This window comes from Camarhynchus parvulus, chromosome 2 (assembly GCF_901933205.1).
Source record: "Camarhynchus parvulus chromosome 2, STF_HiC, whole genome shotgun sequence".
NCBI lineage: Eukaryota > Metazoa > Chordata > Aves > Passeriformes > Thraupidae > Camarhynchus > Camarhynchus parvulus.
Genome location: NC_044572.1, coordinates 78,482,188 through 78,501,188, shown reverse-complemented (window position 1 = coordinate 78,501,188; position 19,001 = coordinate 78,482,188). Strand labels below are relative to the sequence as shown.

The following is a 19,001-nucleotide window of genomic DNA, read 5'->3' as shown; positions in this document are numbered from 1 at the left end:
ATTTTACCTCAGAATTATGATTTTTAAAAAACAGAAAATTGATCATCTTACCTCTCCTGATGACAAAACATTGTTCAAGTATTCCAAGAAAGACTCATCTTTGATCTCATTGTCTGTAAAAAGAAAACAGGTGCCTTTGCCTTGCAGTCCTGCTGTTCTGTATAAGAGTTTCAGATCTTCCAGTAAGTTTAAAGCGTTGTATGATCTACAAAAAAAAAAGTTAGTTGAACAAATATTAATCTCTTTTTAAAAAAAGTCTTCTGATCAAAAGTGTAAAAAAACCCAGGCAAATTTAAGTTAGAAACAACGTCTTGGAACTTAAAGGAGAAAGGTGCTTATTTCAGATACATCCTCTGATGAGACCCACACCAAGGGACATCCCCACGTGAGAAACTACAATTTCTTCTGCAGCCAACACACCTGCAAAATATTTAAAATAATTTCACTTTGCTAAAAAGACATTTCAGCACCAAAATTGACCTGTCCTACAGACAGTTGGGATGGTATTAATTCTGAGGCATTCAGAGGAGGATTTATATTTTTTTAATCTTTATTTCAAAAGAAACTACACTGGGTTGAACAATGCGAAAAAAGGGAATTATGTACTTGGAAAAGGCTGTCAAAATACTGATAGATACCTAAGATCTACCAAATTAGAGGGCAGGGATAAAGATTCATCCTTCTCAGATGACAGTATTTCAAATATTACAAGATTAATTCATAAAGGCCTTTTGGATAGATAACCACCTAAAAATATTTTCAGTACCATTTAATGTACTGGGTAAACACGCAAAGATAACTTGATACTGCCAATACTCTTTCTCTTTCTGTGAAGGAAACAATAATTTCCTACTCCAAAGATAGTAAAAATTCACAATTATTGTAGAAAATCAAGCAAATCTAGTAAGTTTCAAAGGATTGTCATGTCCTTCCACTCTGTGTGACAGTGATCAGACTACACTAAGCAGAGAATGTGAGCCTGGTTTTTTTTAATAGGAAGACTTAAAACACAAAGTACTTCTTTAGTTAAATTTCAGGTAATGCTCACCTTGTCAACGTTATCTGGAATGTGTCATAGCCAGCTATGAAGGATGCCAGTCTTGTCAAGCTCTGCTTTCCTGAGCCACCAACTCCAACTAAGAGAGCATTTCCACGAGGAGTGCGAATCACGCGGGAAATCTGTGTAATATACAAGTCATTCATTGCTACAATGTGTAAGAGTCACACATCCAAAAATTCTATGCTACCATATTATTAAAGTTATATTAGAAATGAAGAACAAATTAAAATTTTAATGTTTACTTAAAGGATTCCATATTACTATTAATATATTCTGTGGACATTTGCACTTTGCAGTGGTTACTGTTGACCTGTCAAACAGTATAGCAACCATTTGATTCCATCACTGTGTATGTTCAGTTATCAGTAGAATTACATCTCCCACAAAGTGCAAGTAAATCTCAGCTGCGATTTCTTAGTGATGTGCTATCACAACATGAGGGATTATCAAAATTGGGAAGGAAATAATTTCCCCAATGCCATGACCTCTGTATAACTTTGGTAAGACTCATCTCATTGTGACCTGAAGGACAGGTTGTCCCAGGCATGTTAAATTCGGGACAAAGAGTCTTCAGTATTCTCCACAGCAAGTAATAATACTGCCTCTATAATGAAACTTGTTACAATTCTCATTTACTTGACTGTAAAAATGCACAGTATCAAGTATGAATATTTGATCACAGTGAAACATCTCCCAATTAGATCAACATTTCTTTCCCACTTAATTTTTTATATTTTAAATCAAAAGGCAGTAGCTTCCTACTGCTCCACATTTCCCTTCAATTCAGGACTGTGCAATGTAAACAAACAGAGCCTTTAGAATTCAGAGCAAGAAAAATTTCAGCGGTAACTGTGAATTGCACACAGCACTTGTCTTACTGTCCACAACCAAAAAAAATGCCATGAAACATAGCAGCCCATCAGTTGCAAGTTGACAGACCCTCACTGTACCCAGAAGAACCTACATTAATATCCAGAGCAGCACAGAGCCAATTTCCTCTCAAAGACACAATAATACCAGCCAGCTGGTTAGCAGCTGGTCACCTCCACACAAGCAATGATGCACGGGATTGGCTTCTGTTCTCTTTATTATCTTGAATAGTTCTTTGATGACTCCAGAATTCCATCATATCAGTAAACAACCCAGGACACTTATTTACTTGCCCTTTCTCTGAGTTACCTCTTTCTAAGCCACTAAAGATAGTCATGTCAATTTTCTCTAATTTTAAACCTATTTATTTTACATATTGAATGTAATGTATTTGTTATTTTCCATTGGTTAATGTTTCATAAGAAAGATAAAATCAAGTATGAAGGCTTATTCTAAGCTTTATTATTTAACCAGAGAAAGAAAATTTAATTTGCACAACATCCTTGCAATATCATTGTTCATTTCAATAATGGCTGTTAGATCTGTTCCAGGCAGAGGCACACAAGCTGTTAACTGGAAACTTTGCTCTCTATTTAAAATATCCCTCAGCTTTAACTCATTCAAGTCATATTATGCCAGCTCAGATTAGGCATTACCTCAACTGTGCCTATCTCACTTTCTCTTAGAAGGTGTCTCAGGTCTACACAGTTGTTCCTGCTTTCAAGAATTTAGAATCATAGAAACACTTGTTATCCAAGCAAAGCATTTTGCATAAAACATAAAATTATCATTTTATCCAAGCAAATACTAATATAATATTTCAAGTATTTACCATCTAACTACCCAAAGATATTTCTGATGACAGGTGGCTGTTCAGTGGAAAAAAAAATTGTATTGCATCCTAAACTTATATAGTTTTTTCCGAGAAATAAATGAGAAACTTATTGGTAAGTGTGATGATTATTTACAATTGTCCTAAAGAAATCCAGAGAAGAACATCATTAATTTTGCCATAAACCTCAGAAAGAAAGAGACAAATTTTGTGAAATAACAAGAATTAACGCCAAAATTTTGAAAACCACAGATGCAATGTGCTTGTCAACTATAATTAAATTTAAATTGTTTTGATATTTAATATTGTATTTGGGGGGATGATGCAATTACATATATAGTTCTTAATAATTTAAAAAAATACCGAAAACCTCAGTATTCAACTTAGACAATAGGTTCTAGTGTTAAAAAGTAAAAAAAGACTCTCCTTTGTATGAGGCCTATTCTATGTGAACAATCATATCAAGCTGCGCTGTGCTGAAGGTCATGGTCAGCTCCAATCCATATTCAAAAGAACTTGAAAAGTAGTGAGCATACTGTGGATCTACAAAAGAATTTTAGACTACATTAATTCCTACTCTGCTGTGCATACTCCTTCAGAAGCAACCAATTATGTCTTAACCTGAATTTCATTTGATTCATTCCAAAGACAGGAAGGGCTCCCAGAAGAATTAAGGAGGAAGGTTGAAATAAAACTAGAATAGCTAGCACCATGATCCCACCAAACATAAAAAATAGGTATAATAGTTCCATCTGGTGCTTTTTCTAAAAAGTTTTTAATAGGTTTTAATAGCTAGTCACAGTGTGACAGATCAAATATTTGGTAGCAATAAATTAGCTGCTGCAGTTTCAGAAGTAATTTACCTTGACTCATGCATACTTCTACTCGAAAGAGATGTGGGCAAGTGAACAACAACAAATGGCAATCCAGCAAGACTGTACCTTGACTAAATGAACCATGGCATCCTCAAAGAAAACCATGTCCATTCCAGTACCACGAACATTCTCATTGTATGCTTGCAAAAACTTATTTAAACGATCCCGTAGCTGATGAAATGAGGTGATTGGTTCATAGATTTTGGGAATATCTAAATTAGCTTCCTCTGTTTTCTCGTCTAGAACAAAAAGCAAGTAATAAAACCTTAGCAGTTTAAATAATTGACAAAGGTTCAATGAGGGGACAAGTAAGTGAAGATAGCTAGAAGTTTCACTACCCACAAACAGGTTTATTATACATTATATTATATATTAGATGTACATATGAGAGTGCTGAGTACACCCTGCCTGCAAGAAATGGTAACATCGGCAATGTAATTTTTAAAGACAAAATGAGAAAAAAACTTAAATAGCCGTCTTTATCTGAAACTTGAATGATGAAAAATGATACTTGTTTAGGTGCTTGGAAAAAAAGCAGCACCAGAAAATGAAGGTAAATAAATACTGCGGTTAAACATTGCAGATAATCTTTTCTGTAAAACGAAAACAGTCTAAATTGATTAAATAATTCCACTAGAAAAAACATACTCTTGAAATTAATAACTGCCACAACAAAAAATATATTCACTGTGAGTTAGCATACATTTGTTTCCTTAGGTGATATAAAAGGCACAAGTCAACTCTCAAAGAAAGGAGGTAACAGTGCTGCTGTCTCATTTTTCTATTCATAACCTTAATCATGCTTTCATTCATAAGAATTCTTACAGCAAATAAAATTACAGAAAAGTTGAGATCGTCAGGGACCTCTGAAGGTCATCTGGTCCAACCCCTTGCCCAAGATGGGCCACCTAGAGCTGGTTCCCCAAGACCATGCTCAGGTGGCTTATGAATACCTCCAAAGACAGACTCCACAACATCTCTGGAAAACGTGCACCAGACTGTCACAGTGGAGCAAAAAAAAAAAAAAAAGAAAACAAAAAGAAAACAAAAGTGATTACTGATGTTCAAGTTCTTAAATAGATTTTATCCAGTATATCTGTGTCTTTCTTGTATTGGGGACCTCAGACACAACACTCCAGGTGTAGCCTTACTAGTGCTGAAAAAGGAAAAGGACAACCTCCCTTGGCCTGCTGGCTACATTTCTTGTAACGCAGCTCAGGATGTCACTAGTTTTTTTGCTCCTGCAAGGGTACACTGCTGGATCATGTTCAGGCTGGCATCAACCAGCACCTCCAGGTCCATTTCTGCAAAGCTGACTTGCAGATGGGTGACCATCAATGTATACTGGTGCATGGGACCTTTCCTCCCCAGGTCCAGGACTTTTCACTTCCCTTTGCTGAACCTTATGAAGTTCCAGTTAAGCTATCTGGGAGCCAGCACAACCTCTGGCATATCAACCACTCCTCCTAGTTTTGCGGTATCTGGGACCTGGCTTGAGGGTGCACTCTGCCCCCATCACCCAGACCACTAATGACAATGTTGAGGATGGCTGGACCCTGTTCTGACCGTGGGACACATCATTAGTTACTGGTCTCCAATTAGACTTCGAGCCACTGATCACCACTTTCTGGGCTTGACCATTCAGCAATTTTCAATCCATCTCGCTTCTCATCCAGACCATATTTCATTAAAAAATATCTGACAAATCTCATTGAAACAGTGCCAGCAGGCAAACATCATGGGGTTTTTGGTTGGTCATCTGGATTTCCTCAAAAATAATACTAGTACAGTACATTTTGCTCTTATTTACATGCATTTAGCTCAATTAGTTTCAGGATTTTGTGATCTATATATGCCACAGGATGTATTTTTCCAGTTTTTCTAAATCAGTCAGTTTTGCTAAGCCTCTTCTAACTTGCTGAAGAAATATATAATTCAGAACATTATCTCTAATTGGTATAATTAAAATCAATTAAATAAATCATCCCAGTAAAATAAGTATTTCCCTAAGGCTTAGTAAAGCACTAGAAGCCAATGTGAAGGTAAGGGACAAAAAGGTGGGGAAAAGAACTCCAACCCCCAAGTAAACTCAAGTGTATTTAGAATACTGTCTGTAACTTTTTTCTTCTTTCAAATTTTTTCTCCATTTCCTTTCTATTTCACCTTTCTAATGCTCATGCAGTTTCAAAGGAAAAAACAACAGAAAAACAATAACAAAACTAAAACCCAAAAATACATATTTAAAAACATATTTTAAGAAAATTACATTTTACCACAGAACCTACTCTCTCAAAATACACAAATTATTAATTCTCTTTCAGCTGTCCTTTATATTTGATTTTTTTGTTTGCTTGAAGTCACCTTAACTTCAGAATTTTTAGCTCTATATTGCTTCCGCATATGAACACCCCTCTAGATTAAAATCTAATTAAATCAATTGTCTTCTTATTTTAACCTGTAAAAGCACTGGTTAAACTAAAGGAGTATTCCAGCTGAAAATCGATTTCTTACAAGTTGAATAAGACATTTAAACAAATTACAGCTGATAAGAAACTAATAAGAAATACACCAAGGACTTAAACTGCAGTGATACTTTCACAGTTTTGAAAAATTTAAAATAATTATATCCTCTTAATTCTGTTTCTATAGTTTTATTATTAATGTCCCAGGACAGTATAATGAAGTACAAAACCTAAGGGCAGACTTCTCAATTATTTAGAGAGGCAGCCAGCAAAACATATTATTTTAAAGTCTTGCTCAGTCTCAAGATTCATAATCACAAGTACTAAATAACAATCTCAAAACCAATTGATAAAAACACCTTTGAATAGGTGGAGGGTCTTGAGATCACTAGCACCACCAACAATTCTTTTGAAGCTAAGATCTAAAAGTTGACCAAGATCTAAGTCATCATGTATTTCTCTCAGGGATAAACATATTGTGTTTTTACAGCCCAGAGACAAAAAGATTATGTAGTACCAGTAAACATATTACTAATCTGAGCATAGGGCTCTTTGAAGTCAATGTCAGATGTCATTTTTAATATATTTAAGAGCTTAGAAATCAAGGTCCTGCTTTCACACTTCCACCATAATGGGAAATACTAAAGCCATTATAGGGACAAATAAAACAAAATTATGCTTGTTATTCTTTTCATTTAAAGCCAAAAACAGATAGGGGGTTCTCAAGGCTTAGGACTTAGGTTAGGTCCTGAAATCTATTGAGGGCAAAATATAGCCTTTCTATATGAGAGTCTCCTGCTTTGTATTTAGATGAAGTTCCATGCTAAAAGACACATTACAGGACAGGTACATTTAATCTGTCACCAAAAAGGCAAATAATTTTGAGAAATACATTTATCATTTATCAAATGTTGAGAAACACAATTATTTTTCAGTTCAAGATGATAGTTTCTATTGTGGACTTAAACTTTCGCATTAAAGATCACTCCTCACCCTCTCAGTACGCATTCTGACTTACATTTCAGTCTTCTCTACACTGATGAAATTTAGCAAGTTATTTAAGGCTGTAATTATTTCCTTTCTTCCACCATTATTTCCTTTCTTACTTTTACTTCTATTTTATTCCTTCCAATGAAATATGTCCTATCCTTTACTCTCCTTTTGTCACTGCCCTCTGTCTACTTCAATGGTTCAAGGAAAGGTTCAAATAACATTGGTCATTCATGCCAGTCTTTCATTGCTCCACTCTCCATCATTGCAGTGATACCAACACAGATAACTGAATCATCTAATGACCTTCCCCTAAACACAAACAAATGTTTTCTGTTCTTTTGCAACAATTGATAAATATTCCCAGGTCATTTAGTGAGGTCAGTGACAGCATGTTTTTATTTGAAAGACATATAGACATTACTATAAGCCATATAGGTTTTTAAAGAGGTTTAACTAGCATCCATGAAAACTTGAATTGATAGTCATTTGTTACAAAATCATGTAACAGTCATTTCCTAAAGAGTATTGGATTAGCCCAGTATTTTTTTATCAGTTTTCTACGGCATGTTACCTACATTGCAATCCTTTGTCTACTACTGCAACCCCACCATTTCAAGTCATTCATAACAAATTTCCTCCACCATTTTGGAATAAAAAAGACTCATGCTCACTATTTGGTAGTTCTGTTCTTCTGTCACACCAATTTAAATAAAAGCAAGACTCTCCTATACAGACAACTGGATATCAATACAGACTTAGAAATCTCATTGCGATAAAAATGTGCCACAGCTGGTAACATAGACAACCTTCAAAGCCACTGGACAAAACAGACACTTTTGACGCATAAATTTAGTATGAATTTTTACAACATATTTTTCATAGTATCTAAGATTATCATATCCCCTTGCCTAATGTTATGATTTCCATGATTATTAAAGTCAACTTTTACCAGTTCTTGCAGGTGCATCCCTTAAGAAGTCAACAAAGAACGCATCTGTTTCACGATTCAGCAAAGCTTTTGAATCTTCAAATTCCTCCTCAATGAGTTTTGCCACAGCTGTGTGAAACCAATCAACATCTTCTGAGGTTGTGAAACGATCAGCAATAACACACTTGCATTCATGCTTCCACAGTTTTATCAGCACCTACATACAAAAAGGAAAAAAAAAAAAAAATAAAATAAAGGGGCATTTCACAGAATCATAGAAGGAGAGTGGGCCAGTTTGAAGGGACCACAGTGGTTCATTCTCCCTGCTCAAGCAGGATCATCCTAGACCACATGGCACAGAATTGCATCCAGAAGGTTCTTGAACATCTCCAATGAAGGAAACTCCACAACATCTCTGGGCAACATGTTTCAGGGCTCCATCACGCTCCCATTAAAGACGTTTTTCCTCATGTTCAGGAGGAATTTCCTGTGATTCAGTTTTTTCCTGTTGCCCCATTCCTTGGCACCACCGAGCAGAGCCTGACTCGGTCCTCCTGATGCTCTCCCTTCAGATACTGGCAGATATTGATTAGGTCTCCCTTCAGTCTTCTCATTTTGAGGCCCAGCTCCCTCAGTCTCTCCTCTTAGAAGAGGTGCTTCAGGCCCTTAACTGTCTTTGTAGCTTTCTGCCAGACATGCTCCAGGAGCTCTATGTCTCTCTTGTACTGAGGAACTCATTTGGCTTCTGAAAAGAACTATAGCAACTTTAAAGCTTTGCCTTCATTTCTTAATTTAAAAATAACATTAACATTAGAAAATAAATAGTACTGGGGGATTCTTCAGAAGAGATACCTTGAGTTTCTTATTCTGCCCAATAGCAATTTAAGATTATATTCAGTTAACTGTGGAAGAAGCTTTAATACAGTGTTCCAAAGTAAGGTGTATGAAGATTTTATTTCCTCAGCCCTAAAACCATATCCATACTAGTTAACATGTTTATGTATAGAGAAACCACTTTTCTAACTGGTCATTAAGTAGAAGATAGGTGAAAATGTAAGCATCATGGCACAAATAATTCCATGGCAAACACAGATAGCAGTCCCAACGCTACAGACAAAGTAGTTAGAGAAAAACAACAAAGAAAAATGTTTAAGCGTTTATATTATCCCTTCTCCAAATTCAATATACCTTTAAAGTCCCTCCATTTGGTCACAGGATGAATACAGAGAACCTGTCAGGCTGTTAATAACAGCAGCACTTGTTTTAATCCTATGCTATTACCATACAGTAGTAGAAAAAATTCCAAGTAATTCTTGAAGACCTTTGGTTCAGCCTACAGAACTTTGTACAATTGACTCATCAAGTGTCAGAACTAATATGTATTTATACTCTGTATATACTATTATACTATATACTAATACTATTTATATAATAGTATTTTGACCAATTGGTTTTTACACTCCAAAAGACATTAATTGTGTATATACATAATCTAAGTGCTCCATGTTTTTGCTGTAGAAACTAAAATCCATTCTGAGGTTTAAATTTTAGATGCAGTAGAATTCAGGAGCTTATTCAACAGAGACACACACTGTACAGCAAGTGATTATGTAACCCAAATATTTAACAAATTTTCCATGTTTACCATAAGCATTGCTTTTCCAGCACTACATGTTTCACAGCTCTAAATTACTTTTCCCTGAAATAATTAGAAGAGAAATTATATTTTACTGGAAGAAAGATGGATTATGGAAAAAAAGCATTACTAATACTTGTTACTATTTCTTCCTTTTAAACCATAAGCCAGAAACCAATTGTTAGACAGAAATTAGGCAGTGACTGAAAGTCTCAAGACAGTAATGGAGAGGAGGAACTATTCCATTTTTTAATCACTAGTTGAGCATTTTCATAGGGTTAAATTTCATTGTCTCTTACTTATTTTCTCACTTCTTTTAAATAAACTAGCATTTGTCAGTAATAGGAAAAGCAGATAGAAGCAAACTGTTGTGACAAAATAAGTGTGTTTTGTCATCGTTTTGAAACAAAGTTGTCATTTCAGTTGGTACCATAAAAGCTGGACTAAAACACCTTTGCCTCAAAAAACCCACTAAGGTTGCATTTTTTTAAAGCAAATTCAAATGCCGAGATAGACTCTCATCCCCTTTCCTGCACTAATTATAACCAGGTCACTGATGCGCTGCACGTACCAGTGGTTCATTGATCACTTCCGATGTAGTGTTCAGCATTCCTCGCCAAATCCTCGAGAGGTCTCGAAGGTTGAAGACATAATGAAACTTGGCTGGCGTGGGCAACATTTTTAGCTTGGTAATCTGCCACAGTCTGCGTGTCAATGGAACCAATTTGGCTACTGTTTTCTTCACATCGTCTGAAAATCCTCGCTCACTACAGTAGTGTCCTTCTCCAATTACACCTGTGGAAAGAAAGATTGCCAAATCAAAGACATGTTAGCACAACACCAGGAGCAATGATTGTCTGAATCTTCTGATTCTTTTCTTTTTCCAATTCCAAAAACCTTTCCAAATTTGTTAAAATGGTTTTCCAGTGTATATTCAAATTTTTATTCAGCTATTCTTAGCACCATTCTGCTAGTGGCTCAATGGTTATTCAGCTTTTAATTAACGGCACATTAAAGCGTTCTTTTTCTCATAAAATAGATTCCACTGGCCTTGAATAAATGATCTCCTGTGGAAATCAGTAGGATCCCGTTCTTTGTGAAAGTCTAGTCTTTAGTCCCTTATTCTTAGCAGCAGTGGCAACTGAGCAACTGTCCAGCATTGTCACTAAAACAATACCTTCATGTCTTTCTTATTAAATCTGAGCATACCAAGAGTTTCAGAGATGTGACTGGACTTGAAAAATTTACAGATTGATGACATTTCAGGTGGGGAGTGATTACTGAAGGAAAATGTGTTGGTAAACAAAACGGGGAAATTAGGCCTCAATTTTAACAATAATGTGTACAAATAGAATTATAAGGAAAAATCAACTACTATTTTAAAAAATGAGATGAATACAAAGTTAATTTCCCTTTACCAAAAATTTTGTCAATGGAAGAATTGGAAGGCAGAGTACAGTTAAACGCCGAAAATCGTCTCTTCAGCCTCTGTGGAATATCATTGCGACCTCCCCCAGGGTGGATCATGGCAGCCAAAAACTGAATGTCCACGATGTTGGTAAATTCCCCAGGTTTTTCCAGGTTATACAGTCCTTTCTGTTCCATCAGTTGCCTAACTATCTCATTAGTGACCTGTAAAATAACCAGGTTTTATGTAAGACAATATTATACGTACAACTGAATTAAATACAGAACATACTTAAATGTTTGAAATACATAACAAAGAGTATAATACTATCTTGCCCCCTATCCCTCTGTTTATTTGCTTGAGGATAAAAATGTACAGCAAAGAATAAGAACATTTGGTGAAATTTAACGATAAAAATCGTGGGAGTAGAGGGGTACCCTCATTTAGAACTAATCATTCACATGACAATTTACTCTCACTTGAATGTTGCATGATTTCCATTGCTGTTGGAAATAATGCCTTTTAAAACAAAATTTCCAGTTTTCTAATTAAGCCCAAACTAATGTATCTTTGCATCTTTTTTCAATCAAGCCCAAACTAATGCATCATGTCACAAACTGTACAAAATATTTGTATTAAGTTTCATATGTAACAATCACAAGCATGGTTTTCAAGCTGAAATAAAAGAACTACTTCTATACAAAAACAGACAAGACCCTTTTCTTTAGCCATAAAGGGATACGCTACATTTCTGTTTGACAAGCTGGAAAAACTCCACAGAGAGTACATCCTATATCTATACTCCTATAGAAATTCTAACATTAATTTCCAAAGCAATGTACTTCAGAACAACTTTGTCAATATAAATAAAGATTACATAAAGATTACTTCTATTTTGTCTGAAGCAGAGAAGACACTTCTTACCTCTCAGGTTTCACAGTATTTTAATTATTGCCCACAATGTCAGTTTGCTATCACAATTTGTGTACCAAAGACTTCTTATTTTTAATTATAAAATGAGTGTTGTTAAAAAACATTATTAAAATTATACAGGCATGTTCTAAGGAGCACTCAAACTGCTTCTTGCTGTCAGCATATTTATTTTCAATTAATTCCTGACAAATTACTGTAGATGGGTTCTTTTAAAAGACTGTTTAAAATTAAAGTACTACATATCAATTTTATCCTATTCTGAATGACTGAGAAGCCAATTTTACAGTGTAGCATAAAAACAAAGAAAACCTTTTGTCTCCTTTTTTCTTCTTCCACAAACTGACCTGATCTCCCCATTCATTGATTATGGGCATGTTCACATCATCAATGAAGACTGTCATCTTTTTGCCTGCAGGTGGACCGTAAGTTGGGCCCATGCGCTTATCCACATAGCTTTCTATTGTACGCTGTTAAAAGGCAATTAGCAGCACAGTCACAAAGAGCACTTCATTTCATACATGATTCAATCACTCAAACATGCTGATGTTCCTGTTACATAGAATTTTACTAACTGAGGTTCAGACAAGGCATTTGCTGGAGGTAATTGCACTAGTTCAACTAGCATGTCTGAAATCTCAAGGTATACAGGACTAGGCTGGTGTCTACAGTAGAAAACCACGCCTAACACTTTCATAAATCTGAATAGATTTATGAAACATTTCAAACTTTTATTTTATTCCTTTATCAGCAAAATTGATGATTGCTATCAATAAAGATTAAATTGAAGATGTAATTCTGGAACACCTTTCCAGCAGATATCAATGTACTTCATAAAAACATACAGCAATAATTAAATTCACATATATAAATACACTTGATGAGATAATTTTGCCTAATGGTAGACTTGCCTTTACTGTTCTTCTCATCGTCTTTCCATTTCTCTGCTCTTCTTAAATTCTAGTTTTTATTGACTCTATCCTAAGTGAAAGTTCACTTAACCACACAATTATTCTTCAGTATAAACCCAAATATCTGCATTCTTACGCTATGCCTAGGCTCCAATCTTGCACAAGTAGCATCAGGTAGACCAAGATTATAAGAAGCTAGAGTGATTTTAAAGCATGGGCCATAAACGAATGTTTTGATCTAAATTGTTAACAGAGAATTGGCTTAGTCTTGCATATCTATTTCAGATGTCCTAATGATTAGAATCTCACCTATCACCAATTAAATCTACATTTATTTTATAAAAATGTTACTTTTTATTTATAGCCCAACAAATAGAAGAAAAAATCCTAAGGAAATTAAGACCAAAATTACATGCTTATATATTTTATAAAATGTTAGTAGCTTCTACTACGCTATACAGGCACATGATAGGTGATTCATCAAGCTTATAGACAGCACTTACAGTCCAGACAGTGCTTTGGCCTGGCATACCAAACTGCATTAAAAATATTCCCCAAATATATTGCCAGAAGATTAAAGACACTTGAAATAATTCAAATTAGTTTGGTAGAAATTTGGATAGGCAGTACAGTTCAGGATTTAAGCAGTCATAATTGTATGTAGAGCAGCTGCACTGCATGTGTTACTTTTTTAATGAGTAATTGTAATGACTGAAACTTAAATTGCAGACAGTACATTTTTAATGACAGATTGTTGTGGGTAGCACTTATTTTACCCATGGTGTTTAGTGAAATCTAACAGTTCTTCCCAGTTAGTGAGAACAGATATATTTGACACAAAAACATAATAAGATGAAGACAATAATAGGCATGTTATTGTAGAAATCCAAGAACAGCTCAATAGCTACTGAAAAAGTTGAAAGGAATGATTTTTTTGCACAAGTCTTAAATCATGTGTTAGAATACTTGGACTATTTGAACAGGTGCCTTTTTATTGTTCAGAATCATTTTCAGAAGCATCCTCCTGGCAAATTATCAGAATACTCTCTGAATCCAACTATCTTGTATGAGAAGATTAATCACTACTATACCTGAAAAATTAATGGGGTTGTTGCAGATGAAAAATTCAAGCTCTTAGTTATGTGCCTTTCAGGGTTATATTTTGACATAAAACCTTTGATTATAACAGTCTTTGCAGTTCCTTGCTCACCAATTAGTAGGACAGCCTAGACAAAGACAATATCAAAATAAGATGAAACACAAGAGCTGGGAGTCTTGGCAAAGGCTCAACAGTCCCATTTAGCTTTTAAACAGAAGAGAAACTAGAAAAGTTATGTAAAGTGAACTTTTCACAGGAGACATGTAGAAGCAAAATAGTTAACATCTCATAGATTTTTGCAGGCCTGACAAGTTAAAAATATTTGCAGTTAATGGTCATGTCATCCAGCACAATCACACTAACAAGGAAGGGAGTTAATTATTTGAAAAAGTGTTTAATCATCTAGAGACTCAGTATCTGTAAAATTTCAATTGCTTATGTGACACAGTTTTGGTGAAGAATAGCCTAAAGCTACATAAATTCTGTAACTGCCCCATGCTGGCAGAGTTCAATCAGCAGAGTCAGATATGAGCCTCCTGACCCATGCGCTTCTCCCTCTCCCATCAGTACATGAAAATATTGGTTCCATTCTGACTGATCTCAGCTCTAATTACAGTTATTTCCACTGCAGAATGAAAGGGTGAGGGGAAGACAAAGTCTGGAAACAGTAACCATTCAAGAGTTCAAGCATATTTGCATGAAAGTAGTTTCTGGAAACACCATCTTATATCTAAAAAAAAAAAAACAAGTTCTTCCTTTTCAATAACATAATATTTCACTGCTAATCCAAAACTTTTGTCATGTGTTCTGTTGGCGGAGCTTTGATATGAACTATAGAAAAAGTACCTTGCCCTGTTTTGCTATGGTTTCAATCAGGAAATCCATCCTCACATTGTCAACATTAGGCACAAGAATTGAGTCATACTCTGGGGTGCCACAACTGGGATATATATACTCTTCAACACGTGTATTCCAGTGCATCCATGTACCTAATAAGAAAGAAATTAAGTTAATGATTTAGAAATACTAGGCATCATCACTTCCTTTATTTTCCATTCAGGTCACTGATCTGTCTATGCTTCTGTCTAATGTACAGCAATCCCTCTCTGTGTATTCAGACTAAAATTTATAGAATCATATAATCATAGAATCCCTCAAGTTGTATCTAAGAGGCTTACTCCTCTTTCCTACATAAATTTTGACAACAACAAGGATTATATGTTCACTTGACAATTCATCACCACAAAGTCCATGCAGCCTTTTTACTGATATATCCATATTCTGACCTTTCACGGGAAACAGGGAAAAAGCTAAACACAACACCACCAGTAAAGTATAGCCATAAAACAAAACTTTCTAAGGGACATAAAAGAAGATAAGCTATAAAATACTTCTGAATTAATTCTCTGAAAAAAGAACAATTATAAAATAACTTTTAAATTTTACCCCGTATCACCCTGCTGAAATACTAACCATCCGATGCCACATAATAATCAAACATTGTATCTTCACTGCCTTCTGGGATACAGGGAAGATCAAGCTTTACTGTTGCATGTTTTCGAATCCAGTATTCCATTTTGCATCTGTCCTCCAGCTCTAGCAATGCTCCTACGCTCCACATGAGAGAGAAGATGTACAGCCTTTCCAAGTATTTTGGAGTCAGTTCCCCACCTTGCTCCTGAAGGATTGAGTTAGGTTTTAATTTTCAACAGCCTGAAAACTCTACTTGATAATCATTAGTAACAAGAGGTTAGAAGTCTTCGGTCATATATAAATTTAAAGATGTCTTCAATGATCAGACAGATTCTGATCATCTGACAGAATATTAACTGATAACAAATCACCCAAAAATAAAAAAAGGAAAACTGCAAATGCATGCTCCATATGCTTAATGTAAACCAGTGCTTAACATCAAATCCAAATGTGAGATTGTGCAAGAGGTCACATCCCAGCTATTACTTTCTAAAGAAACAGAAAGCATTCCTTACTAACCTGCATCTCCTTTGACATTCCAAGTCATCAAAGAATCCCTCTCCACAAAACTTTGTTACTTAAAATCATCTACAATATGTTAAGTATATGTAAAAACATTAACACTACCTACCTTAGGTGGGATAAGGCCCTGCAGCATATTAATGCTCTGCATAATGACAAAGGCTTCCAGCATCTCAGTCTTGCAATGCAGAGACTGCATGCTGAAGCGGTACAAGTCTGGGAACGATGAAGAATACAGCTGACGTAGAATTTCAGCCTCTTGGAAGGCACATTTTTTCAAAAATCCCTGTTGCAAAGTATAAATTTAGTTCCTAATGCAAGTCTCAGTGAATTCAAGTACAGTAATTCAAAAACTTCAGGAAGTATGGAATGTTGATTTATTGGGGGCAGAATGGGAGAAAGAAGTGGGGGGGAGTTAAGTTTCCTTGTCCATTGGGCAGGGTTTAATTAACAGAAGGTCAAATTTTATCCAAGTATTTATAATTCCTACTGGATGTTAACTATGAAGAGAACTGAAAAGTAAAAACTGTGTTCAACAGCACAAAAATCATTGTTTTCAAACATTTTTAATCACAACAGCTGTGAAAGTTATCCAAAAACTCTGAAAAGAAATCCAACAATATTTATTGAATACAAATTATATTTATTCTACACATTATTTCTAATGGGGATAGAGGATAACCTAAAAGATCTGGCAGGTGTACAAAAAAAATGAGGCTATCAGAGGGGAGGTGTGTTGGTGTGTGTAGTGTTCTTATTGTGTATCTTGGTATCTGTAATGATGGATAAACAAAACCTAAGTAAACTACCCATTTCTTAAAATTATAGAATAGGATTTGTTCTTTGATGCCTTTAATTCAAAGTAGTAACATGATTCTTGGAGTTACCTTGAAGTTTTCTCTCATCTGCAGGGTAAAATACTTCTCACTTACATCCCATAAATTTATTTCCTACATAAAACTCAATCACCAGCAGAAACACTTGTAGATTCTTCCCCAAAACTCAAAACAAAATTTGGAACAAATTGAAATCAAATAAATTTGCTTTAAACATGGATGGTTTTCTCTTGCGGGAGTAGTTAATGCTGGAACAGGCTTCTCAGTGAGCTCCTGGACTCTCCATCTCAGAACTCAACAGGCCACAGACTTCACCAACCTCCTCCAGGCTGACTTGACTAATGTACTCAATATTATCTCTAGAGGTCCTTTCCAAACTCAGCTATATTGTGCTTCTATTATTCTTTCTACTACTTTCATAATACATTGAAATTCTACTCTTACTTCCCAAAGTAAATAAACTTTGAGAGTGATTACAAATAAGGATATATACAAAAAACCTTTCTAGAAATGGGTAGGTGGAAAACAAAGTGATAAAAAGTAAAAGACAGAAGGACTTAAAATAGATATCCAAAATTCACTGATTATTCAAAAAATATTAGGGGTTAGTAGAAAAGCTGATAAAACACTTTTGCTTTGGAGAAGGTTGATGAGTAATGGATCATACCTTTGATCTCTTTGCAAAAACTGCTTAAGAAGCACATCACATGAGAATAGCAACATGAACAGCACATTACATGAGAACAGCAACAAGAACTTGAGAACTATTTCACTAAACTTGGAAGTTGCATATGACATAACAACGCATCCAAGTAGGCAGCTATATTTATTTGTTTGCAAATGGTAAGGATTGAAAACAAAAATATATGCAACAACTTCCTGAGTTACCCATATTTGTTTGTCTTTAATTGTGTTTTAAAGTTCTTCTGAAATATCAATGAATACTACATTTCATTCAGCATGTGAGAATTAGCAAGGTTAACATCTACCCTGACTTCTTGGAATATGAAGTGTATTGCATTACAAAAGAGATTTAAAGGGAAGCATATTGAAAAAGCCATCAAGATATTTTATTTATGATGCAAAACAAAAGAAATGCTATTGGATAAAATTATAAATAACAATAGGCTGAAATTTTATAGCCAATTTTATAATGAGGAAAGAAAGGGAAGTTAGAAAGGTTACTTTACGGTGAAATGAACATAATTTTGTTTATGTAATCCAAATTTTAAAAAAAATGTTTGTTTTCTTTAGTCTGTTTCTATCACTAAAACAAGGTTATGGATTAAGGAAAGCTAGTTTCATACAACTCTTCAACACAGCTAAATTTAGCCTGCATCTCACTTTAAAATGAGGAGGTAAATAATGAGTGACAATCCAAAATAAAATTCTTTTCTCTGCAGTTGAATCTTTAGCACAGTTTTAACATCCAAGAAGTGGTTGTCTCCAAACTAGGCAACGCAAGGAGGCAGAGCTGTGAGAACCTAACACCAGTAGGCCCTGTACAGTGTTGTAAGCACAGAAAGGAACAACACAAGTGGAATTTCAGGGGAGCCACTGTCCTAGATGCATAATTTACACTTTCCTGAGTATCCATATTAGTTTTCAAAAAATTTGAAAAGTAAAACTTGGCAGTAACATACATAAGGCACTTGTGTTGACTGCATGTATTTGCATTGGTAAAACTGAACTTTTACCAGCCAATTTTTTTGGAAACTTGTTAAACACTTTTTTCATAACAAGACTACAAATATTTTGGACTTGGCAAAGGAACTCATCAAACAAATTAGTGATGATCCTCAAGTGTTGCAGAGACCTGTGACTGAACAGAAAATTCCATGTGATTTAATTTCCTTATAAATGGAAAAAGCTTCAGGCACTACTAGAAAAACATAGTATCAGCCATCTGCAGCACATCTTAGCTCTTCATGAGCAGCAAACCTCGAAGTTTGCAACAAGTCAACAGGACATGAGTGTTTCCAAGACAGGAAGGAATATCTGACAACAGTCCCATTCCTTTTCCTCCTGTTGGGTTAAGGCCAAACAGGATTCTGGTGCCTTTCCTAGGGGGTCTTGCTGCTCCTCACCTCTTTTCAGGGCATTATACCTGACCTACCATCTCACATCCACAGATGGAAAAGAAACCTCGTGTCTGTTGCCAGAAAT

The 19,001-nt window shown here is 35.2% G+C and overlaps 1 protein-coding gene across 1 annotated transcript in view; it reads right to left on the bottom strand.

Moving 5' to 3' along the window:
• The window catches only part of DNAH5 (dynein axonemal heavy chain 5), a 115,872-nt gene that overhangs the window by 33,942 nt on the left and 62,929 nt on the right, over positions 1-19,001 (bottom strand). Inside the window, 11 exon segments of the mRNA XM_030971030.1 lie at positions 52-205; positions 1,049-1,179; positions 3,704-3,876; positions 8,042-8,237; positions 10,228-10,451; positions 11,075-11,288; positions 12,342-12,464; positions 13,997-14,131; positions 14,851-14,993; positions 15,478-15,682; positions 16,109-16,285. Of these exon segments, the coding sequence (XP_030826890.1) occupies positions 52-205; positions 1,049-1,179; positions 3,704-3,876; positions 8,042-8,237; positions 10,228-10,451; positions 11,075-11,288; positions 12,342-12,464; positions 13,997-14,131; positions 14,851-14,993; positions 15,478-15,682; positions 16,109-16,285 (1,875 nt within the window).